General features: G+C 42.7%; 2 protein-coding genes across 9 annotated transcripts in view; both read right to left on the bottom strand.

Moving 5' to 3' along the window:
- Positions 1-1995: 1995 nt before the first annotated feature.
- LOC127004071 (protein diaphanous homolog 1-like) lies at positions 1996-17777 on the bottom strand. 4 transcript variants are annotated; one of them, XM_050871374.1, is made up of 5 exons: positions 17534-17777; positions 9708-10214; positions 9263-9422; positions 6824-7003; positions 1996-3377 (listed from the first exon to the last, which is right to left on the bottom strand). In XM_050871374.1, the coding sequence occupies exons 1-5, from the start codon at positions 17552-17554 to the stop codon at positions 3277-3279; spliced, it is 969 nt and encodes a 322-aa protein (XP_050727331.1). In that variant the 5' UTR covers positions 17555-17777; the 3' UTR covers positions 1996-3276. The 4 variants fall into 4 exon arrangements, with proteins under 4 accessions (XP_050727331.1, XP_050727330.1, XP_050727329.1 ...); XM_050871373.1 differs by lacking the exon at positions 17534-17777 and adding an exon at positions 14542-14747 and having other exon boundaries at positions 1996-3379; positions 6798-7003; XM_050871372.1 differs by lacking the exon at positions 17534-17777 and adding an exon at positions 14542-14747.
- A 5738-nt stretch (positions 17778-23515) lies between these two features.
- The window catches only part of LOC127004070 (uncharacterized), a 121942-nt gene continuing 119619 nt past the window's right edge, over positions 23516-25838 (bottom strand). For 2 of the 5 annotated variants that reach the window (XM_050871368.1, XM_050871369.1), the window contains one exon: positions 23516-25622. In XM_050871368.1, coding sequence (XP_050727325.1) covers positions 25406-25622 — 217 coding nt within the window. In that variant the 3' untranslated portion in view covers positions 23516-25405. The remainder of the gene's footprint in view (positions 25623-25838) is intronic. The other 3 variants (XM_050871370.1, XM_050871371.1, XR_007757611.1) reach the window with 3 other exon arrangements.

The following is a 25838-nucleotide window of genomic DNA, read 5'->3' as shown; positions in this document are numbered from 1 at the left end:
GGTAAGGAGTGGCTCTCCCGTCACGCTGGTCGCGGGTTCAATCCTAGGCAGCCGGCGAATACCCTCACCTTGTCTTGATTAATTTCTTGTGTGTTTCGATACACGCAGAGGACGAGTAGGAAAATAGAAAAAGAGAAAATAAACTCCCGGGGCATGACAGTGGTGGCATAGCGGTGGGCATCCTCTCCTGCAGTTCTGTTGAGTTTCCCCGAAGGGGTAACAGGTAGGATGGCCCATGCTCCGAGGGTAATAGAAAATGGGAAGTGTTGGAGGTATGTCTCTACGGGGACATTGTGAAATAGTGCGCCAAAATGGGTCACAGTCTAAAGGTCTCAACACACAGAAATTAATCTACGTAGAGGGGAAAGTCGTGTAGTGCGGCGACTATGTCTGATGAACGAGCCTCCCATAACCCACTTATAAGTCAGTGGGGTACCTCTTTGACCGACTCGATAAGGAGTGGCTCTCCCGTCCCGCTGGTCGCGGGTTCAATCCCAGGCAGCCGGCGAATACCCTCACCTTGTCTTGATTAATTTCTTGTGTGTTTCGAAACACGCAGAGGACGTGTAGGAAAATAGAAAAAGAGAATATAAACTCCCGGGGCATGACAGAAGTGCCTCAGGTCTTCTGTTTCCGCTTCACACGTCACATTTTGCTTCATCTTGCCGGTGTCTGTTTGTCCCTCAGTTTCATTGTTGTTTCTTCAATATATCTGCTGAAAATTAATTCTGAGGCTTTTTTGTTTGTTAAAGTATATCTTCTCTTGCCCCCTCGTCTCTTAATTGTCTCCATTTCATATATATCGTAAGGCTTGATTTCTCATCCATTTCTCTCTTCCACTCTCTTGTTATTCAGCTCTCTCATTCTCTGCTTTATACTCTCCTGTACTTTAATTAAATGAGTTTTATCATAAGTAGTACATACACGAAAATAATCGTTCCTTACCTCCTTCGATGTCTCGCAGAGATAAACATTTTCCGCAATGTTGCTGCCACTCTCTCAAAAGTGGTTTTCAGTAAACTCTGCTTCTAGTAGAGCTTATCTTGTGGGTCCCAAAGATGTCGTGTCGATGCTGCCTCACTTGCTCTAACAATGCCACCTCGGCCTCCTGGCTTCAAATCTCGCTATCTGCATCCATCATTCCTTGTTTTTTTGGCGCCGACATGTTTACACAGCCGCCAGTCGGCAATACAAGATGGACACGCTCAGCTACAGAGAAAGTTAAAGATCTTGCTGCAAGAAGAGCTCCCAGACTCAAAATGCTGCCCAAAGACTTTTATAGTCTTTGATGCCTTAGTAAAATCACTATTCACTTTCACTTAACCTTACAATTATGTTATGTCACAATTAGCTCTTTCACCACAACTCAACCCCTAGACGTCAGTTAACTGTATTCATTACATTATTGTAAGGTTAAGTGAAAGTGAATGGTGATTTTACTAATTATTAATACTTAAGCTAATAAAACAAATAATTATTTGACATCAGAAGAGAACATAAGACAAAATAGGCAACGCTACAAAGACAAGGGTAAGTGGTTTGGTTCACTGAAGTGCTTAGTTTGAGTTCGAATTAAGTCCCTACATCTTTATGGGGATTACAGGGAACAAAACACATGACTCAGCACATTATAAAGTGAACTCCAGGCTGGAAAAAGAGGCTGAGTGACAGTCTCTACATCTTTAAACTCTGCCTTAGTCAAAGTTATAACAAAAAACAAAACAAAAAAACTGATTGGAACTTCACCAGACCACAGAAAGCTGTTGCTTGTAGCCGAAGTGAGCCTGATTAAGACCCTGGTGGCATACAGTGTGCAGCCAAAGTTATGGATATTACGGCTGGAGTATTGACAGACAACTCAACGGACCTTTACATGAATGGGGAGACTTACACATCAGTTACAGCTGGAGTATTGACGGACGACTCAACGGACCTGTACATGAATGGGGAGACTTACACATCTGTTAATATTACAAAGGAAATTAAACAAGGATGCAATGGGTCCACACTTCTGTCTTTACTTATTACAGATGACACCACAAGAAGGCTTCGAACTTACAATATTGGCTTTAAAAGTGATACATTTACTACAGCAATACTACATTGTGCAGATGGTGGCTTGCTCCTGGCACAAACTGAGACAGAGGCTGGAGAGAGCATACAGGAAACACACAGAGTGCCAGAGGGCTGTGTGCCACTCCTAAACAAAGACAGGGGTAAATACTTAATGATGACAACCAGCATACAGGAAACACACAGAGTGCCAGAGGACTGTGTGCCACTCCTAAACAAAGACAGGGGTAAATACTTAATGATGACAACCAGCATACAGGAAACACACAGAGTGCCAGAGGGCTGTGTGCCACTCCTAAACAAAGACAGGGGTAAATACTTAATGATGACAACCAGCATACAGGAAACACACAGAGTGCCAGAGGGCTGTGTGCCACTCCTAAACAAAGACAGGGGTAAATACTTAATGATGACAACCAGCCAGACAGCACTGAAGGTGTCCAAGCATGATGGGATTCTGAGTGTCAAGGCCACTGTTACCGTCATTGCGAGTGACTGGATGAAGGGCACAGTCAGGTGGGTGTGAGTACAAAGCGCTGTGTACAGACAGACAGGTCTGGAGGTGCATTAGGTCTGGCAGTTTCAGTAACTTGTAGTCTATAAAGAGAGGGTTAGTCAGGCTATTCCGTGGGCAAGGAAACATTACACGGATGTTATTTTTATGAACGCATCAACACGCCACATTCTACCACAGTCACCTCCACAATGGTGGTGATGGTGGTGGTGGTGCAGGCCACACAACACCACACCACAGTCCACGAGTCACCTCCTTAATGTTGCTGTGGTGATGGTGGTGGTGCAGGCCATTACCCTCTCAACACCACACCACAGTCTACTACAGTCACCTCCATAATGTTGCTGTGTAGGGCTGCCTCGGCCACCACATGCAGTCCCTCCACCACCTCACTGAAGACATCAATCCCCCACTCCTCAGCTTGATGGTCCCTGGTGAGGATGCCAAACAGACCCTTCCCCAGCCGCTTCGCAAACACATCCCCTGCCCAGTGCGACTCCTGGTACACACCCCGATCAAGGAAAGGCAGCAGCTGACATGTCCCTGTACCATCATTACTCTCGTAGTCTCCGCCCCTCACACACTCTCCCGGCTCCCCCTTGTTCTCCACCCTGAACAACTTGGTGTTGAGGTAGGAGGGGCCACACTGCCCCATGCACAAAAGCATGAACTGCCGCCCCCGCGGGGTGTCAGAGCCTAGACGGATGTGGACCCGGCGCGGCGCGTGGCCCGGCCAGGACAGGTCCAGGAACACCATGCAGGGGGGGGAGGGTGGCACGACCTCGCTGACCTGTACACACAACACAACAGGTGATGACACACACACACACACAACAGGTGATGACATACTCACACACACACACAACAGGTAATGACACACACACATACACACACTCACAAAGAAGAATATGAGACAATGATTGAAGATACCATTCAGAGTTTGAGTAGATTACTCAAAGCAAACAAGAGTCTTGTTAGTTGGAGATTTTAACTGTAAAGAGGTAAACTGGGAAATATTTGAAAGTGGAGGTAGTGAAACAGCAAAAGGGGAAAGATTTTCAAGATTGACAATGGAAAACTTGATGCAATGGGTGAAGGAAAACACGAGATACGGAAGTGACGACAAACCGGCGAGACTAGACCTGGTGTTAACAAAGGGAATGCACTTGATGAATGAATCAAGGTATGGGTGCCCCCTGGGAAAGTGAGATCATGTGATAAAAGAGATGGAAACAGAGGAGGAAGGAAGTAAGGGGGACGAACCATATAAAAGAAACAGGTTAAACTATAGGAAGGCAGACATGGAAAATCTCAGGAAATACTATGGAGAGCTAGACTGGGAAAAGTTAAAGAGAACAAGAGAGGTGCAAGAAAAGTATGATATTTTTATGGAGGCGTATCAATCAGGAGTTATGAAATATGTACCAGAAAATAAACTCAAAGAAAAAGGAAAAAAGGATTGGTTTAATGCAAGATGTGCAAAGGCAAAGGAAAAAAAAGACAAAGCGTTGAAGAGACTGAAAAGAAATAAGAATCAAAGGAATAAAGAAGATTTTAAGATAGCAAGAAATGAATACATGAAAATAAGGAGAGAAGAGAAAGGCTATGAAAAGGATACCTATTGTCGAAAAGTGCAAGGAAGCACCTAAACTGTTTTATAGATCCATAAATGGAAAAATCAAACCAAGGGAAACAATAGAGAGATTGAATGATGGAAATAAGATAATCGAAGATCCTAAAGACATGACTGAGCTGCTAAACATGAGCTTCCAGCAAGTTTTTACAAAAGAATCACAATTCAATGTACCACAAGATGACAAGATAAATGTTCATATGAATGAAGTCATGGTGACTAGAGATGAGATATATAAAATAATGGAGGAGCTGGCAGAGAGGAAAGCAGTAGGACTGGATGGAGTCTCAGGCTATATATTGAAAAAATGCAGAAATCAGCTGGTTGGACTGGTATGATATATGATATCATAAAATATTAAAATGCTCAATAGAAACTGGTAAAATACAAAAGGAATGGCAGAGGGCTGAAGTGGTCCCTATATACAAAAGTGGAAAAAAGGAAGAACCCCTGAACTATGGACCAGTATCATTGACCAGTGTAGTATGTAAAATATGCGAGAAAGTGATAACGAAACAATGGATGAAATTTCCAAAACATAATATAATCACAGGAAAAGAATATGGGTTTAGAAAAGGGCACTCATGTGTAACAAACTTACTGAGCTTTTACTCAAGAGTGACAGACATAATACAGGAGAGGGACGGATGGGTTGATTGCGTGTACTTGGACCTGAAGAAGGCTTTTGACAAAGTTCCACATACAAGACTACTATGGAAGCTGGAGAATATAGGAGGACTGAAAGGGAAAATGAAGAACTGGATGGAAAGTTACTTAAGGGGAAGAGAAATGAGAACAGTGGAAGAGGACAAGAAATCAGAATGGAGAATTGTAGATAGTGGAGTGCCTCAAGGATCGGTATTGGCACCAATACTTTTCCTAGTATATAGAAATGATATGCCAGAGGGTAATCAGTTATATGAGCCTGTTTGCAGATGATGTGAAACTGCTGAGACATATAAGAAACAGTAAAGACTGTGAAATTCTGCAAGATGACCTAAGTAAGATTTGGGAATGGAGTATGAAATGGGAGATGGAATTCAATGTGAAGAAATGTCATGTAATGGAAATGGGGAAGAGTGAAGGGAAATCAAAATGAACATATAGAATGGGAGATGGATTAATATTACTTCAAGGAAGTTCAAGAAGAGAGAGATCTGGGAGTGACAATACAGGATAATCAACAGCCTGAGAATGAATGTTAATCCTGAATGTTAACCTGGTAGCAGCAGAGATCGTGTTTCTTAATGGTCCCTCCAAGCGAGAAAAATGAGAAAAAATCACCCCTCACACAGACCATTTTATAATATATATCAAAGCATTTGTGATCTGATTAAGTATCATCTATTTTGGAGGGTAAATATCATGGCACAAATTTGGCCCGTCGCTGCTACGCGGTGAAGCCACAAATTTGGCCCGTCGCTGCTACCGGGTTAATAATGGTGATACGTATAAAATGGTAAGAAATATAGGATTAGCATTCCACTACATGGATAAAGATATGATGAAAAAGTTAATAACCACTATGATTAGACCAAAATTGAAATATGCAGAAGTGGTGTGGTCTCCCCATAAGAAGAAACACAAAAAACTAGAAAGAATACAAAGAATGGCAACAAAATTGGTTCCAGAACTGGAGGGATTGACATATGATGAAAGGTTAAAGGAAATGGACCTCAACAGTGGAACAAAGAAGAGAAAGGGGAGACCTAATACAAATTTATAAATTATTGATTAAAATGGAAGTAGATAATGAGGAGTTACAGGTAACTCGCGATTTACGCGAGTATTGTGTCCTTGAAGAGGTCGCGTAAATCAAAAACAATGTAAATCAAACAAGAGGTAGGTTTCTATAGAAAAATAAATATTCACTTCATTCAGTGGAGAGAGAGAGAGAGAGAGAGAGAGAGAGAGAGAGAGAGAGAGAGAGAGAGAGAGAGAGAGAGAGAGAGAGAGAGAGAGAGAGAGAGAGAGAGAGAGAGAGAGAGAGAGAGAGAGAGAGAGAAAATATCCATATCACCTAGATATCCACTCAGTCTCAGCCTCACTCGTGTGAGGAAGAAATGAGGGACACCATGAGCGACTGGCTAGTATTGGTACCGGTACCGAGCAATCTGGTACCGGTACCGTACTGTATAACTGGTACTGTTAGTACCTGCCCACCCCTATTGTTGAGTAGCGTGGCAGCATGGGTACTGTATTGTTATTCAAGTGGTGCGCGGGAAGAACTGAGCTCAGCTATGTGGCCGTGGCGCCGTGTGAGTCCAGTTGCGTGAAACATCTGGTGGCCACTCCATAAAATATCGCGTATAAGTGGAAAAAACGTGTAAATTAAACATTTATTTGGATTTTGGACCCCGCGGTATTTCAAAAACGTGTAAACCAAACTCACGTAAATCGAGAGTTACCTGTACTACTAAGAAAAGGAATAAACACCAGGAACACAAGAGAACACAGTAAAAAATTCAGAAAAGGAAGATGCTTGAGAGACAAAGAAATACAGCTTCCCACAAAGAAATATAGAGGTTTGGAACAGACTAAGTGAGGATGTAGTATCAGCAAAGAGTGTGCATAACTTTAAGGAAAAACTGGACAAAGTTCACCTGCAGGGTTGCCGCATCCCGCGGCAGGGATTGCTCCTTCAGGGCGTGGAGGAACAGCCGGCCAGCTTCGAGACTTATTCTTGCATGTCGGTGCTGACCTTCCACCTGGTGCACAGCTAACACTTGGCCAGCCTGCAGCAGGCTCCTTGCGTGCTTTGTCAGGCGGCGGAGGTCCTTGACCTGCAAAAGTTCAAGGTGGAGGGAAGGGAAGAGCAAGAAGACCACATCAGGCTGCTGCCTTGGCCAGCAGGAAATAAGTGTGTAAAGAAAGCTGCCGACTCTTTAAGGGAGTTTTGATTATGAAGCTGAACTCAGAACTCACTGAGGCACTAACAGAAACACTAATTATGCCATGACAAGGTAAGGTGACTACTGGTGCTATGCTGAGGTATGGCAAACACAGCAGGGCAAAACTTAAGAATAACCACTCCAAACCAATATTCATAGTAATTTAGCACGCGAAAGAATTATTAATATAATGCATTTTCGTATACGCTTTACCTTGGGGAAGGGGGCAAGCCTCTTTAATTATAGAGTTCGGTGGCTTGGATTTTCTAAGTCCATTGTTATTGTTTCACAAGCGCCTCTATGCACAGACTGAGCCTCATACCTGCCTTGCAGTGCACCCTACAAACTAGTTCCTAAGTCAGTAATATCCAAAATGCGCATGGATTATAAATTGACAAAAAAAACGGTATTTTAAGAGTTATATGTTATTTTTCTATATTAAAGCAACTAATGCCACAGCTATTTGTATTTTCTAATACATCGTAAAAAAAACTACTCTAGGGTATATCAGCGCGCGGCACCTAACGGCGGGTTCCTGAAGTCAGTTGTTTTCAAGCCGCCATAATGGATGGAAGGCCCGACACTCACTCCCTCAAAATATCCGTCTACTTTACCTTGGTAAGTGTTAACTGAGTATTTAACCTCTTTATTGGTGTGCATGTAGGTTGACAAAGGACCGATTACTATCCCAGTACTGGGTCCAACAAAGACAGGCGTGTCAAGTGTAACACATGGTGTGACAAGCACGTGTCAGAAAACAAACGGATATTGTTCAATGCGCGATACTTATAGTGGAATTTGAGTAAAATGGAGGCCAGGGTCATACGTAGCAGTCGGTAGGTCACTCGCGTCAGTTAACAGCAGGAGCGTCAGTTCGATCTGGATGACAGTTGTCACAAATCTGTTTTATTTTGTACCTTAAACTACTCGGTAAAAATTATCTAGCATCAACTTACAAGAAGTGGACGGGTTAACAGTCCGTATTGTACCATATGTAATTATGAAACATGACATTTCCCAAGAGTTACTCTACTACGATTGGGGTGGTGGGGTGGGGGTTCAACTACGCTGACCATCCAATTGCACGCCCTACACTCGTCAACAGACGCTGCAGTGACTACGTTATATAGGAATAGATTACAAGAGTACGTTTAGAAATTTCCTTTCTTTAAGACTAATTTTTTTTTTATTTTGGGGATTTTGTTAGGACATTTTGAAACCCCATTTTCAGTGATTTGGCCACCACCAAAATCACTGTTCACAAGGATTAATCGAGCTAACGACCACCAAAACCACAGCTCCCTAAAGGGATTAATCGAGCTAACGCATTCATTACCTACCGTATGAGCATCACTTGGTCTTCATATATTTTTTTTCTACAACTACAAACGTTGTAGCGGTATGGTTGGTTAAAGCTTGCTTGCTGGTTAGAAGCAGGCACGCTTGGTTAACGGTATGCTTGGTTAGCGCTGGTATGCTTGGTTAGCGATTAGCAATTGTGAGACCAGGTCCATGGTTATTTATTTTTTAGAACACGCAGCCCAACGGCTGCCATGCTGAGCTGGGTATAGCCGGGCCTGTTCAGCCAGTCCCGGATGACCTTGAGTCATGGCTCAGGGCTGTTTGGGGTGGTTAGCGATGGTATGCTTGGTTAGTTACGCATGATGTGAGTAGTAGGGGATTTGGATTTTCCTGAGACTATGAAATTTTTCCTGATTTAGGGACTTTTTCTAGGAAATTTTGGAAGGCCATTTTTCAGTGATATGGGCTCAATACTCCCCCCACAGTTCCCCAGGCTTGTCTTGGGGGATTGGGGGGGCTGGGGTGGTGGAGGGGGTGGAGTGGTGATTCTTAAGATTTACCGCTAAGGTGACTCTGTAGTGCTGTGCTGAGGTAAGGCAAACACAGCAATCATACAGTGACAAGCTAAGGTGACTCTGTAGTGCTGTGTTGAGGTAAGGCAAACACAGCAATCATACAGTGACAAGCTAAGGTGACTCTGTAGTGCTGTGTTGAGGTAAGGCAAACACTGCAATCATACAGTGACAAGCTAAGGTGACTCTGTAGTGCTGTGTTGAGTTAAGGCAAACACTGCGGCGCTGTGTGCCAGGGACTCGCTGCAACAAGAGTGACACTTGGGGGTTTACTGACCTTCAGTTTTACCATGATGGTGAGGTCTGGGACAGACTGGGGCCTTGGCTCTTCTGGGACTGACAGGGAACTGGGCCCTGGGCTCTTCTGTAGTGACAGTGTCTGGAGCTGCCTGAACAGCCTGGGCAGCCTCCAGGGCTGCCTTAAATGCCTCTCTCACCTGGAACAACACTGGGTTAGGGAAGAAGTTCACTCCACACACTCCTGTGTACTCCCATCTATGCCCCCTGTGTGTACCCCATGTGTGTACCCCTGTGTATGCCCCCTGTGTGTATCCCTGTGTATGCCCTCTGTGTGTACCCCCTGTGTGTACCCGTGTATACCTCCTGTGTGTAGCCGTGTATGCCCCCCTATGTGTACCCCTGTGTGTAACCTTTCATACACCTCCTGTGTTCACTTCTGTGGCTAAGGGCCCAGGGCACTGGCGCAGCATTGGCACACTCACCTTCTTGGTGGTGGTGAGGATGCTGGCATCAGGAAAACACTGTTGGTACTCCTCCACCACCTGCTCTGCCTCACTGGTGCAGTGAAACACCTCAGCCACTGCCATGCATGCCTCTTGCTCTGTTGCAGGAGTAAGCAACATCTGCACGGCCAGCAGCTCCTGCTCCCTCTTCTTTGCCTCCTCCTTCTTGGCCGCCACACGCAACATTTCCTGCTGTATGAGCTCTCTGGCACTCCTGCTCTGGTCCACCAGTCCCTGGAGGCTGTCCTCCAGCTGCTGCTGCTGCCGCTCACCCCAGGCCTGGTACTGGTCCAGCTGGGACTGAGCCTCCTGGCAGGCAGTGATGACAGCCACAACTGTGGCCTCCTGTTCCTGCAGAAAGGAACGCATTTTCTTGGAGACACCCGCCCCTTCCTTCTTGCCAGCTTCTCCTGCTGCCCCTTTCCTCTTCCTGGCACTGGGTGGTGGTGAGGCTGCTGCTACTGTACTGGATTCATTGATGTTTTCCTATGAAAGAATAAAACATTATGCCATCCTGTGCTGGAAAACACTGGGGGTACAGTCAGGTACACCAGACCAGCTGCATATATAGATCTGTGGGTGTTCATATCAATCTGCCTTTTGGTTTATCAATAAAACAGTTGGCAAGAAATTGGAGGCCGTGGAGAAACATGACACCGGGCCTCACCGGTAAGGTTGAAAGGAAACACCGCGCGGCATATGTAAATAGTATATGTACATATGTATATAGTAATAACTATTACGCATTATAAACATATGTATAGATGGAGAAAAATATATGCAGTTTATAATTTTGTCAAGAAATAAATATGAAAGAGACAAGTCAACAAAATAACATTATATTAACTAGACCAAGTTGACATTTTATGATGAATAGGTATACAGTATGTAATAACAGCAATAACTTTTCCTAGAAGGTCCAGACCACAGGTATTGCCAGTACACGTACATCGTGTTCACTTGGGTGACCATAAGGACTGCAAACATGGACCTTCTACATACCACATGTATGTAAACATGCTGTTGTACAGTAATTATCAAAGTGAAATACGTCTTGCCTCCATGGAATTGTACCATGCTTTTAGTTAATAATCATATCTATACATATACACCTACATAACATTCTAATATATAATACAATGATGGGAGAAATAGGGAGGGACACAAGAGTGATGAGGGAGGCGAGGAACTAGGGGGAGAAGAGGAGGGATAATAAGAGCGAGAAGGGGGAGAAGTAGTTGTGGTTAGGAATAGTTTGGGAGGGTGTTGGGGGGGGGGCACACTTTCCTTCGAATGCGTCAACATGACTCATCGGGTTTGTGTTATTTTTCATGAATAAACTCCTCACATAACACATATAGTAATGTGGTATGTTAGCCATAAATTAGGTCCAGATGTTAATTGTAGTGTGCTGAAATATCATACTGACCCAACGATTCGTTTAACCCTTTCATTGCTACGTGCTCGCAGCGAGTGTTAGGCGTATTTGCTGGTGGTGCTAAACGCTCTCTGCGAGCTCCACCCACACTCAAAACTCCCGCGTATGAGAGTGTTCCAACACTAATTCTCACAACACAGGATTGCCAATTGAGTGGGTTCTTCACTAAATTTGGTGGAAAATCATATCAGCCCAGCGTGGCAAATCTACGGATGAGTAACTGGTGGATATTCTTGCCCAATATAGCGGCATTTTTGCATAGCTTCACCTATCACCTGACTGACTCTTTGACCAAATAGTTGTAAATATTGCAGTTGGCAATGCTCCCTTGCCAGAATCTGAAGGAGAGATGTCCGCAGTTCCCTCAATATGGCTGATCATCCCGCACGCACCGATGTAAGTGTTAACATTCAACACTCCCTGAACGTCCATGTACGTTTGCAAGAGAGGCATACATAACCGACTCCTATAGATCTGGACCTCCTCTTTCCAATGGTGTTTTTGTTTTTTAACTGTGATGAATAGTTTTTGAGATACAGAGGTTAAAAGAGACCCCCCCATTGGGCTGCCCGACTGCGCCTGAGGGAATAGTTGCATCCGCACCGCGCACAAGGAAAGGGTTAAGAGATATTTGTGAAAAACAGCATTTGTCCGACGCTGAAATGTATAGTAACATGGCCTAACTGAACTAAATTAAATCTAACCTAACCTGACCTGACGTGACCCAACTAAACTAAATCTAACCTAGCCTTATCTGACCTACTAATCTAAATCTAACCTAACATGACCTGACTAAACCTAACCTGACCTGACCCAACTAAACTAAATCTAACCAAACCCGACCTGTGACCCGCTGCCAAGACGCGATAACCTGAAATAGTACGTCCCTAACCTTGTTATGTTATCAATGCACACAATAGATTTATGGAGAACAAAAGATTCAGTGACAAGACCTACATTACAAGGAGGCAAGAACTGTCCAGCATGAGGACTACCTCGGCACAGACAATACAGCTTCAAGGTGCGGGGAGGGGGACAACCAGTGATTCGGGAGAAAAACAAATATAAGATTGGAACGCGGAACATCTAAACCTATCAGAGAAGAATAGTTTGGTGGCCGCGATGGAAGGATGGCCTATGCCGACAATTTGGCCCAAACTGTCACTTGTGGATGTAGTGTAATGTGCCGGATGGCGCCACTATAAACACTGGCCTGCGCCACAACGGGCTGGGTTATACCATCAGGCCCCTCCATAAACAAGCCTACTGGCATCACAGGCGAAGATGTAAAAAAAAAAGGGGGGGGGCAAAGAAGAGGTACACCAAACGACAAAGAGGAAAAGTTGGAAAGTTTCATTAAGTCAGCGCAACATCTGTGGTCATATGCCGGAGAGAGACAGGAGGGGGAAGGAATTATAGAAGGGAACAGATCCCAGAAGACAGGACACAACCCCCAATTAATACCTTGTACCCATTCACTGCTGGGTGGACAGGGGCATAGGGTATCGGAAAAGCCGCCAAAATTTTTCCACTCCACCTGGGCTACAAAGAGGAGGAACTTCTTCAATGCCAGAGTGGTGACCAAATGGAACAGTCTCCCTTTCAGTGTTGTAGACAGCCCCAGTGTGAACTCTTTCAAAAATAGGTATGACAAACTGGAGGCAGAATCACTGAGAAGAGGAACCCCTATGAGTTATTTAGCTCCCTAGCCTCTACCATCACTAAGGTAAGTGGTGACCAAATGAAACCATCTCTCTTTCAGTGTTGTAGAGAGCACCAGTGTGACCTCTTTCAAAAATAGGTATGACAAACTGGAGGCAGAATCACTGAAAAGAGGCACCCCTATGAGTTATTTGGCACCCTATAGTATTTCTACGAAAAACTGGTGGGCGGGAGGTGGCAGCTGGGGGGTCAGCCAAGGTCAGCACTGCCCCGCACCTTGCCACACACTCTCAACACCTCCCTCTTCCTCTCATATGTCAGCTATTTATTACCTTTTAATGAATTTGATTAAATAATTTAAAAATTGAATAAGGTCATATAGTATTTAGATTGTTTCGTTTTTAGGATAATAACAAATATTTTGTGTAAATACCAGGGACACTTGACAACATTGGAATACAACATTGTCAAGTGTCCTGATATTTACACAAAATATTTGTTATTATCCTAAAAACGAAACAATCTAAACACTATATGACTTTATTGGATTATCCAGTTATTCAATTAAATTCATTTAACCCGGTAGCAGCGACAGACCAAATTTGTAGCTTTACCGTGTAGCAGCGACAGGCCAAATTTGTGCCATGATTTAAACCCCCAAAAATAGATGATACATAAACTGATCACAAATGCTTTGATATATATTATGAAACGGTTTGTGTGAGTGATGATTTTTTCTCATTTTTCTCGCTTAGAGGTGATCCCCGCTGCTACCGGATTAAAGGTAGTAACTAGCTGACATATAAGAGGAAGCGAAAAGTGTTGAGTGTGCGGCAAGGTGCGGGGCTTAGCTGACCTGCAGCTGTCACCCCCCCTGTCTGCCAGTTTCAAATAGATTGACTATAGCCTCTACCATCACTAAGGTAAGTGGTGACCAAATGGAACAGTCTCCCCTTCAGTGTTGTAGAGAGCCCCAGCGTGACCTACTTCAAAAATAGGTATGACAAACTGGAGGCAGAATCACTGAGAAGAGCCATCACTATGAGTTCCCATAATGAACACCATTGAGTGCCGGGGATCGAACCCGGGCCTTCTGAGTAGAAGTCAGGGCAGCAAATCAACTACGCCACCGGTGAGCTATTTTCACTGTGTTAATACGGTTTCTTTAACCCCTATGAAAGGTAGGCGGTGGCTGAAGTGGTAGCGTGCTAGGCCCACATTCACCGCGTGATGGACGACACGAGTTCGAATCCCCACGTTAAGACCTCGGAGTTTTCAGTCACCGCCGAGTGGCTTAAAACTACCCACATGCTGTCCTGAAGACCACCCATCAACCCGTACTCTAGAGGAAACCGTCCAAGAATCAAGAACGAGTTCCGGGGGTACAACATGAGGCAAAAGATGGCGCCACTATAAACACTTGCCTACGCCATGACGGGCTGGGGCCGAATACCATCTAGGCCCCTCAAGCAAGCCTACCGGCGCAATAGGCGGACGTTAAAAAAAAAAAAAAAAAAAAAAAAAAAAAAAATCACTAAGGTAAGGTAAGCATCTACGTAGACACCTCCCCAACCTGAGGGGACGTGTTTGTAGTTGTCTTTGTATTATGCCCCTGAGCTGCCTCCTTTGCTGGAAAAAAAAAAAAAAAAAAAAAAAACAAAAAAGGGCTGTACGTGAGATTTTAGTACGGGAATGTTCCGACTGAGGACTCACCCCTGCCCACCATGCAGACGTCATGCCGCTGGTGGTGGCCTCCCAACCTCCTCGCCGCGTCACTGGTCGGCTGTTTAAAGCTGTGCGGCGCTGTCGTGCTAAACCCCTAAATATCACGTCGCAAGTTTCTTCCTCTTCAGTTTTTTGGGGGGCTGTCAGAGCCGGCGCCATTACCACCTCGACGCGACACATACAGAAACTGGACCGTCTGGACGTGCTGCCCGGGCTCAGTGTTGCCAAGGCACTGGACTGAAGGCTGCGCTAACCGCTAACCTTCGAGCCCATGCACCTCCCGGGGCTGGGTCTTGCTAATGGTACTGATGACAGTATTTTGATAACAATCAACTCACTATATCAAGATAATAAGTTTTGGTAAGTAATTCAGATAATATAGTATCTATACCGATCGTTAAGTACAGACGTTCATTGCGTACAACCTCATATGAAAACGACTACCCTGATGGTATACCTTCAGTATTTTTAAAGAGATGTACCCCCTCCATTAGTTATCCTTTGCTCTTGTTGTTCAGAAAATCTCTTTTATCAATGCAAGTCCCATCAGACTGGAAAGATGCTAATGTTATGCCACTGTTCAAAGGTGGAATCCATTCTGATCCCCTCAACTATAGACCAATCAGTTTGACATCAGTGTGCTGTAAATCTTTTGAAAGAATAATTGTATCTCAACTTACTTCTTATTTGGAAGATAATAACTTACTTTCACAGCATCAGTATGGTTTTAGATCGGGTTGATCAGTTTTCGAGCAACTGTTGTATACTTATGACTATGTGACTCATTTCTATGATAGTGGTATGTCAGTGGATATGATATTTTTTTTATTTCAAGAAAGCTTTTGATGTTGTTAATCATAGATTATTACTCACAATGCTGTCTAGTATTGGGATTGGGGGGTGTTTGCCGGGATGGCTGAAAGACTATTTGAGTGGGAGAAAGATGCAAGTAGTTATCCATGGTAGTAAGAGTTATGGAGCAAAAGTAAGCAGTGGTGTTCCCCAAGGGTCGGTAACTGGTCCCTTGCTTTTTTCTCATTTACATTAATCATGTTGTTTCAGAACTAAATTGTAAGTTTTGTTTATTTGCTGACGATCTTAAATTATACCTAGCTACAGAAATTTCTAAGTCTAACCAATTAATTTCTCACAGTATTTTGCAGAGAGACATAAACACTCTTTACAACACAAGCAGCTCTTGGGGTTTATCTTTCTCAGTTGGTAAATGTGCCAGAATGAACTTTTGTAGGAATTTCCTTTATGCTCTAGCTCCTTTATCATATTTTATTGGAAACCAACCCATACAAGATGTAGATAACTATAAGGATCTTGGGGTCAGAGTGGATTCCTCCCTAAAGTTTAATCTGCATGTGAGAGAAATAACTGGCAAGGCTGGAGGCATTGGTTACAGTATTCTAAAGGGTACCCTTTGTAGATCTGATTTCATGAAGGCAGTTTTTATCTCGCATATTCGCCCTATCTTGGACTTTGCCTCTGTGGTTTGGTTCACTGGTTATACAGGAGACATTAGGCTTTTAGAAAATGTTCAGAGGAGGTGGACCAAGAAAATTACCGGTTTCCATGATCTGCCATATACTGAACGTCTCGCTAGATTGAGTCTTTATTCCATTAAAGGAAGATTAATTAGAGCTGATCTCATTATGGTGTTCAACATTCTGAAAGAGTTTTGTCCGAATCTAGGTCACCTCTTTGTTAGAAATCTCAACAGAGACACAAGAGGCCACTCCTTTAAGCTTTTTGTTCCTCGTTACAACACTGATGTTCAAGCTCGTTTCTTCTCAGTGCGGGTCATTAGCATTTGGAATAATTTACCTGAATCAGTTGTCGTGGTGAATTCTGTTAATGCTTTCAAACGGCATCTCCACACTTCTCTCGGTCAAATTTTGTATGATTTTGATTGACTTTGGGTTGTTGAGTATCTCTTCAACTTGTAAACTTGTGTCCTGTGCTGTGGCTGTGCTGTGTCTCCACTCGGGATTGCCAACCTGCCTATATTGTCTTGGCACTTACTCAAGAGTATTATGGCAGTTGTTTGTGTGGTCTTGGTGATGCCACATTAGCCAACCATCAGAACATCTAAAGGACAATCTACTTGCTGTCTTGGTTGGAGGCGTCACCTGATTCTAGATGGGGTTCTCCCCATCTAGGTAAAAAAATCTAGGTAAGAAATCCTTGAATTGGATTTTGAAAGCATTTCCATTTTAATGCCTGAATTTACTCTTTTCTCCACTGCGTGTAACGAAACACACGCGAAGTTAATTTATCAGGGTATTCGCCGGCTGCCTGGGATTGAACCCGCTACCAGCGTGACGGGAGAGCCACTCCTTACCGAGTCGGCCAAAGAGGTACCCCACTGGCTAAGTGGGTTATGGGAGGCTCGTTCATCAGGCCGTCGCCGCACTACACGGCTTTCCCCGTATGTTGATTAATTTCTGTGTAAAGACCTTTAGACAGTGACCCCATTTTGGTGCACAATTTCACAATGTCCCCGTAGAGACATACCTCCAACACTTCCCATTTTCTATTATCCTCGGAGAGCATGGGCCATCCTACCTGTTACCCCTTCGGGGAAACTCAAAAGAACCGCAGGATAGGATGCCCACCGCTATGCCACCAGTTTAATGCCTGAATTTACTCTTTTCTCCACTCCCATACCACCACTGCGTGTAACGAAACACTCGAGAAATTAATCAAGATCAGGGTATTCGCCGGCTGCCTGGGATTGAACCCGCGACCAGCGGGGAGAGCCACGCCTTACCGAGTCGGCCAAGGAGGTACTACACTGACTAACTGGGTTATGGGAGGCTCGTTCATCAGGCCGTCGCCGCACTACACCATGACTGTTGAAGGTTTGTAGAAAAGATATAAGAAGAGCTACTGATGTTTCATAAGGTAGGTAATGAGATACTGGCACGGTAAAACGAATCTTAACCCGGGAATGTTCTGACTGAGGACTCACCCCCTTCCCTGCAGACGCCATGCCGCTGGTGGTGGTAGTGGCCTCCCAACCTCCTCGCCGCGTCACTGGTGGAGGTTGTTAAAGCTGTGCGGCGGTGTCGTACGTGCTAAACCCCTGAATATCACGTGGCGAGTTTCTTCTTCCTCTTCAATGTTTCAGGGGGCTGTCAGGGCCGGCTCCACTGCCACCTTGACGCGACAGACAGGTACTGTACGTGCTGCCCGGGCTCAGTGTTGCCAAGGCGCTAGACTGAGGGCTGCGCTAATCGCTACCTTCGAGCCCATGAACCTCCCGGGGCTGGGTCGTGATAATGGTAATATTGATGACATGTTGATTTTGATAACAATTAACTCACTATATTAAGATAATAAGTTCTGATAAGTAATTCAGATAATAGAATCCATACCGATCATCAAGTGTATAATCACACTCTGTCCTGCCTGGGGGTTGGGATGGCATGTTCCTCCCTTCTCCCTTGTTGTTTACCTGCAACAATAAACTATCAATCAATCAATCAGACGTATATATAAAGTGCGTATATATAGAACCTCATATGAAAAAGTAGCCCAAGATAAATGATAGCCCAATGCATCGATCACCCCTTTGCTTTCCATCCCTCACCGGCCTCTACTTCACCACTTGATTTCTCGCCTGCTATTCTTTACATTTCCTTTTATTCTTATTCTTATCAATATTTATTGTCAGTATTCACTTATAAAAAGAGTAGCCCAATGATAGAATAGCCCAAAGACGAGAGGGAAAAGTAGCCCAACGTACCACCCATTCCTCTCTCTCTCTCTCTCTCTCTCTCCTCCACCACATATCGGAGCAAGTCAGCATCCACCTACAGCCCCTCCTCTTTTCCCCCCCATTGTCGCGCCTTTCATGGGCACTCCTTAATTATATGTAGGTTCATTATACCTCAAAGTAGAATTAACTGCATATATACATATATATATATATATATATATATATATATATATATATATATATATATATATATATATATATATATATATATATATATATTGTTAAGCCGGACGTATTACGTGGGTTCACCGTTCAGTGTCGCCGTCAAGAGACTCCGTGGGAGGGAGATATGTATAAAGACCAGCTGATTGATTGATTGATAGTTTATTGTTGTGCACAGCTTCAGCAGTTTAATATTCTTCCTTAGTAGTACGTATAATTCACTCTTGACGCTTCACTGGCCACTAGCTTACTATGACTGGGACTGTCTCCTCGCCCTCTTCTCATATATATATATATATATATATATATATATATATATATATATATATATATATATATATATATATATATATATATATATATATATATATATATATATATATATATATATATATATATCCAGAACAGTACAGTCTAGAACGTTATAGTATATTTTAGATCATCCCAAGATGAAAGGAAGAGGGTGTAGACTGTAGACAGTTAGGCAGGCAGAGTGGTCTGTAATCGAGGTCAAAGGCAGAGTTGGGCCACCGGAGGGGAGGGAATCTGGAGGTGATTTGTTAAAGGGGCTGTCCTCAAAGCCTCTGTAGTGGTGGGATAAATTTCATAGCTGGCCATGGTGAGACGTTCAGCAAGTGGAGGGAGTAATCAGCTCCTTAGAATCCCCATGAGGAGTAAGGGCAATGGAAGAAAAGGGTACACTGCTTGTGGCTCCTTCAGGCCATTCACGGTTGAGCACGGGGTTAGCCTTGCATCCTCTACACAGCTCTCCCATCAATTGAAAAAATAGCAAGGGGATAGTGGGAGATGAAAGAGTTTAGATAGTACATGGTGAGGAGAAAAATATGAAGGGAAAGCCCAAACAATAATCTGATGACTTACCAGGTGTGAACTTTGTGACTTTAGCAGGTGGCTGCAGATCTCCATGAGCATGAGATTGGCAACTATACCTTGCTTGGCACAGTAAGCAATGTGATACCACAATAACTGTTGCAGTCTCGGTAGTTCCCTTTCCCTTTCCAGATAGGGATGACTAGCCCCCTCTTCCAGTCAGGAGAAATGGTACTAAATTGGCATAGGACAGTAAAGACTGCTTGCAACCCAAAGATCATGGCCACAACTTTAGCTTTGAGCAGCTCTGAACTGATACTACAACTGTTCAAAGTACTTATTCCAATGAACCCATCCATGTCTGACCTGAGGCAATCCTCTGCTGTTAGGATAGTGCTCACCTGAGAGGGAGGTCTGGAGCAAAACTTCTTCAGCTCAGTAGGCAGGCTTGAGGTCATTTGCATTAAAAGGGCCCACAATGTCCTTTGTAAGACTCCTGATTTAAGGGAAGGATCCGCCTCTTTTTTATAAATAGCCCGAGGGTCTTGATTTTAATATATATTATGAAGAATAATACTCTGATCATCTTATTCAAACATAGATTGAATTGAGGATTTTATCCTCCGTCATTTTTGCATTAATCTTTTTGTCCTTTGCACACAAAATGCTTTATAATTTTCCTTACAAAGTTAGAAAAAAAAATTGTTCAAACCTTTTTATTGTCGCCAAAAAAATTGAGAAAATTTGCAGTCTGGATTGTATTATTACTGTATTATGGAAAAGAAATGAAATTGATAATTTTTTTTTCTAACTTTGTTCTATAACATGTCTAGCTCCTAACCCTGTATCTAATGATGTGACTCCTGGTTCCCCCTTTCAAAGGTATTAATCACTCTTAAGACAAGGGTATTGTGATGCAGGAAGTCATTCATCGTTGCCAGGTTTGATCTTCCAAACTCACCTGGTTTATACTCATTGCTTACAGTGTCATCTACTTTTCTTCTCTCTTTGCCTTTGGTTGGAGTGGTAGTTCTTCTTCACTTTCTGCGTTTCAACCTTTTTCTATATTGATGTTTGTTCCATACATGCTTGTAACTAGATGACACTTGTCATAGCCAAAATTGTGTTCTATTACTGTCACTTGGGTGGCAATTTAACTGTAAAGTATACTGCATACTTGACTTTCATGCATTTTAACCATACTTTTGAATGTAACAATTGGTTTGGTGGTTGTGGTGGTGGTGAGGGATCTTGTAGTAGTGAGGCGCTTTACCTTGAACATGAGTGTTGGTGCATAGCAGTTATTTGCGTTTTCCTCGTATAAGCTGCCATTTGGCGGTTCTTCTCCACATGCCATTTCTATGCTGATGTGATGTTAGTGAAAGGCTTCAGGGCAACTGGGTCCTTCACTGAGCTCTGCCTGCCATCTGGTGGCCCTGGTGGAACTACCAACAATATTGTGCATGCGGCGTGTGTCCAAACAATTTTTCTTCCAAATTTTTTGCTACTATTTAGAAATCGCATATTTTTCTCATAGCTACGGTATAGAGACACTTGACTTGCTAGTAGTATTTAAGAAATGTGGAAATGCAAGAAATAGGAAATTAAGATATATATTTTTTCCCACTTAAACAATTGTCACATGCTAACATATATGTTGTTCTTTTAAAGTTCCATATAGTGAATGTAATATTATAAGATGCTGAAGATGTGTATTATGATTTGAATTAGAAATATGAAATAAGTATAATACTTGTTGCTGGCAGCGTACGATATGTTTAGCAGCAGTGTAAACAACCTCCCACGCTCTGATTGGAGAGACAGAGGAATGCATCGTGTTGAGGCAGCGGCGTGCCAGCCGGAGGAATGTTGAGTGGTAAAATTTTCAACACTATCTTCCACTACTACTGTAAGATTTTGAGAGTATAATACTATGCTGGACTTGTTTGACTTCTCTTTTCTTGCATGAAGGAAATATTTACCCACGAGGCTGCACTGATGCATTCCTATGAACCACGGGATGGAGTGTTGTAGGATATATCGATGAATGCTCTTATTTTGCCAACAATGTTCATTATAACGACATGAATCACATACAGCACTCAAATTTTTTGGTGTAAACATGATAGTGACCATTACAACTCTTATATTTTGCTAGTTGTGTACGGAAAAATGTCCATGTAGGCTCGCTTGACCCCAGCTTGCTGCAGGTTTGGCTCTGGCACAGGCTCCAGCAGGACCACCAGATGGTAGGCTGAGCTCAGTGAAGGACTCAATAGTAAATGCTCTAATTCCTTAGCAAGAGCTCATGAAGGAAGATTGCAGTGTAAACAAAGCAGTCTTCCCTCAGGCACCAGTTCATCTGAGTGGGAGGCAAGAAAGTTGTGGTGGGCTGGGGAGAGGTTACTAGATGCACGAAAATACATTGGTATGTGATTATTTTTTCATATTTATCAAAAATAATGTAACAAAATGATTCCTGCCACCTACACTAGGACTGGCTCACCACGACCACTTATTAGGCATTTAAACTCAGGCTCGGTGGGACATTTAAATTTGCGGAGGAAAAAAATAAAAATAAAGCTGCCATTTGACAGCTCATGCATAGACGGTCATGCCAGAGCATTTAACTTATTTTTGATATTTTCAAATAATTTCTTTAAATAGGGTGGCAGATCCTCCTGTTAACTCTCCTTGTTACTCTTCAGGAGAGATCTAATCCTATGTGACAGAGCCCTATATTAGTCCTGATTCCCAGCAAGCCTGGCAGTGAGACTCTTCTTTGTATCCCCCCCCCCCCAGTGCCTTCTCTGAAGAAAAACACTCCTTGACCTTGGGCATTCTCCAAGGCACTCCTTTGCAGCCTGGAGAGTTTCAAGTTTGAAGGTATCTCCCAAATCTACAGGGTCCTCAAGGGTGATGAGCACATTGAAATGATATGAGACTGTCACTGCATACTCATGGGCACAATGCCAAGTCTATGTCTCTTGAAATGAAACACAATATGGTTACTCTTGACTTGACATGAAGTTTGAGTGTTGCAGCAAGCCTATGAGCAGCTACAGAGAACTGTGTGCTTAAAAAAAAAAAGAAAATTGCAGTTATGAATGATCCTCCAAAGAGTGCTTATGAGGATGTGGTCACCTTTGCTACCCCTTCAGGATTGCTATACAAAGTCCTGTGGTGCAGCTCTGGTTTCTTATAACAACTACAATACTTAACTTCCTAGATCTTGGCAAAATCATGAGGAGAGCTGTTGGGGTTCCTGGTACCAGTGCCATGGGGACCAACATATAATTCATAGTCAACTATAACTGCCAGTAGTAGCATTGAAGTTGCCCAAGACAATGAATGTTTTGAGGGGGGCACTAGCCTAATATGAAGGAGTTTGGCATTCTCCAGTTTCAAAAATCTTGATAGGAGATTATAATACAAGAGACAAAGTTCAGGGTGTGCTTCACCCTCACTTTCATTATATGCTCATCAACTACAGAATCCTCAACAACAAATGGCTGCTGTTGGGTGGAGATGCCTATGATTACCCACTAAGACAGGTACCATGGCTCATGCCAGACCAGTAGGTGTAGTTCCACTTCTGATCTTGCTATAGCCACCACCTTCAGCCATCTGAGCTCATTTACTAGGTAAGGCAGTTGGTGATTCTCAAGAAGCTCAGGATTTTCCAAGAGCCCATATGCAGAGCCCTCTGAAGGTAAACTATGGCCCTGGTTCCACGGGTGTGTGTTTCATCTACACCTTGGGTGCCTCCTAAACAAAATAACAGTAACAACAACGACAAAAAAAAGAACTAAGGGACCCTCCATCCTTCAAGATGAAGGATCTCATAGGCTTGCCCTCCACCTGTCATAAGCAGCAGGGTCTCCAGATGCAGATGCATCCAGGGAGCCTGCCACCTGGTCGGGCCTAGTTAGGCAATTTAATACAAACTTTGATATATTTTAAGTGATGGTTAAAATATTTCAGAAACAGTGATGTATACGTGCTTGATATTGAAGTTAATTTCTTGTTCATTTAGATATATTTATATAAAGTTTGACATGTGCCAGTACTAGGCGGCCACTGATATACACAGATCAAGTATGATTATCACGTCCTGTATTCACACAAAACTCTTGGGGTAGCTCGGTCATTTCCTTGGATATTACTAAAACACACGTCATAAATATTTAAAATGGATTTTGGTTCAGAACATTGTTTATCAAACATTGTCATTATGTACTACTCATTACATATTTGTGGATGGATGGTTCTCACCTACCTTCTGTGCTCAAAACAAAAAATTATATAAACAAATAAAGCAAAATTAATCACTATTTCATTTATAAGAGTACTATATGAAAGTTTCACAGGAAACATCTCAACATTGGTATCTTTCTGCACCGGGCAGAAAGAAGGTTTCTTGGAGCACAAATTATGTCATACATTGAGATAAAATCCAACTACCAGAGCTGTCAACTTCACAAACGTACGGTGGGTCAGTGCATCCACTTACTGGGCCAAATGGCTCAGCCTCTTTATCAGGCAGGTGATCAATGAAATAACGGTGACTGCAGAAAAAACTCAAAAGACAAGAGCATCATTGCCTACAGTGCATCAAATTGTCTAAACAAGACATTCAAGGGAGAAAAAGAAAAAGTTCTAATAGCATGATGACAAGGGAAGCAAGATGCAGTCAATTACATCACAGCCACAAACTGCCTGAATTCACTTCAAATTGTCAGGAAGAGAGGGAGGCACTTTATGGAGGGACTGAATTATGTGGATGACGAGGAAGACAAAACTTACGAGGTAAATGACATCATGAAGGATACCTCATCTCACTTTTATGGTAAACCACTTTCATAAGGCAATTCAATTAAAGCACTGAATTATTCTCATTTCTTGAAGTTTATACAAACACGTTCATATTCACATTCCCCACACAAAAGTTTCATACAAATACTATGAGGAAACTTGGAGGAAGTTTATAATGCACTGACATTGGTTGAAACACTGCACTATGGATGGTACATCACAGTATTTGGAGATAAGTATCAGATAGTATTGTCAAATGGTACATGGAAGCCTATCTCAGTATTTGTATTTGTTGTTGTCCATTCTTGCAATTATATACATTTCACTATATGCTATTATCTCATTTCAAGATATAGATACACAACAGTATAAGGCCCATGTAGGTGAAGCAAAAACAATTTACATATATTTATCTAGTCCGCATTAGTAATGTCCATTCCGATTATCCATTCACTTTTCGGAAAGTCTTTGGTTCAAGGCTTCTGACATTTACATGCTGAACAAGAAGTGTGTGTATGTAGGGAGCTACATATCCAACAGTCTCGTCTGAGGTCGACATCACTTCACGGGGTCTCGGTGACTCCTTGGCACATAAGAAGAGAGGGAGGTGCTCTTTGGGGTTCTTTTTTAAAGTACAAGGTTCAAGGAATGATCACACAATGCTTAACAGATTATCTTCAATGTATAACAACATGTAGGGTAATCATATTAATAGGAACTAGAATTGAAATAATTTTCTTATAATTTGCAGTAGCTCTGAGATTCATGTAATTTAGATGCAGATACTTCTGTAGACAATCTGTTATTTAGCTATAAAATCAGTTATAATTCTTTCTTCAACCTATGTTCTATACAAGATATACAATATATAATGTGCACAGACTTTAAAAATAAATGAATATTACCAAATTATTTTGGCACAAAACAGTTTTGAATTAAGACCTGTCAAAGGTGTAACATAATTCGTATTCATAGAGCAAAGTACGAGTGTCCCTCCTTAAAACAAAACAAAACAAAATTATGCTACTGTGCTGTCAAATCCCCAATTCTTTCCAGAAATTTACTTAACTGTTGCATCAGAAATATAACTAATTAGTTTTAAAGCTTTGCCTTTTCATCCAAACAAGCAACAGTGTGAAGGGAACAGCTACAACATTAAATATTACAGAAAAGGAATACTCCTGGTATAGCACTATAATAATGAAACTAAAACCTTTGCTTCATTATGAGTTATTTATTCCATGGGGAGTTATCTTAGTACTGGTAGTCATCCGAGTCAGCATAATCTGGATAGTCATCATCCACATCCATTGGGTCCGCAGCAAGGTTGGTGACTGTGGCAGAGAGTGGCGAGTGCTTGTTGAGAGACCCACCATTGCCCACGCCTCCCAGGCCACCCCGCCCGCCACTGGGAGTAGAGTCTAGGGCGTCCTCGCAGCCCATTGACAGCTCATCTTCATCTCCATAAAACCTGATAAGTAAAGATAAGGTAACATATGACCTTGAAGATAATAATTATATATTTCTGATTCCTAAAACCTTCATTTCTATGGAAATCACAGAGTTCTGCATTCAGAATTTGATTTATGATGAGAACAATGGGGACAAAAATTTATATATTGACTGTCCACTTTCCCCAGAAAATAGCCATTAAATGTCAGTCAGTCAGCTTTGAGTTGCTTTGTAT

This window comes from Eriocheir sinensis, chromosome 27 (genome assembly GCF_024679095.1).
Source record: "Eriocheir sinensis breed Jianghai 21 chromosome 27, ASM2467909v1, whole genome shotgun sequence".
Taxonomy (NCBI): Eukaryota; Metazoa; Arthropoda; class Malacostraca; order Decapoda; family Varunidae; genus Eriocheir; species Eriocheir sinensis.
The sequence above is the reverse complement of the archived record's forward strand: the minus strand, read 5'-3'. Positions and strand labels throughout refer to the sequence as shown.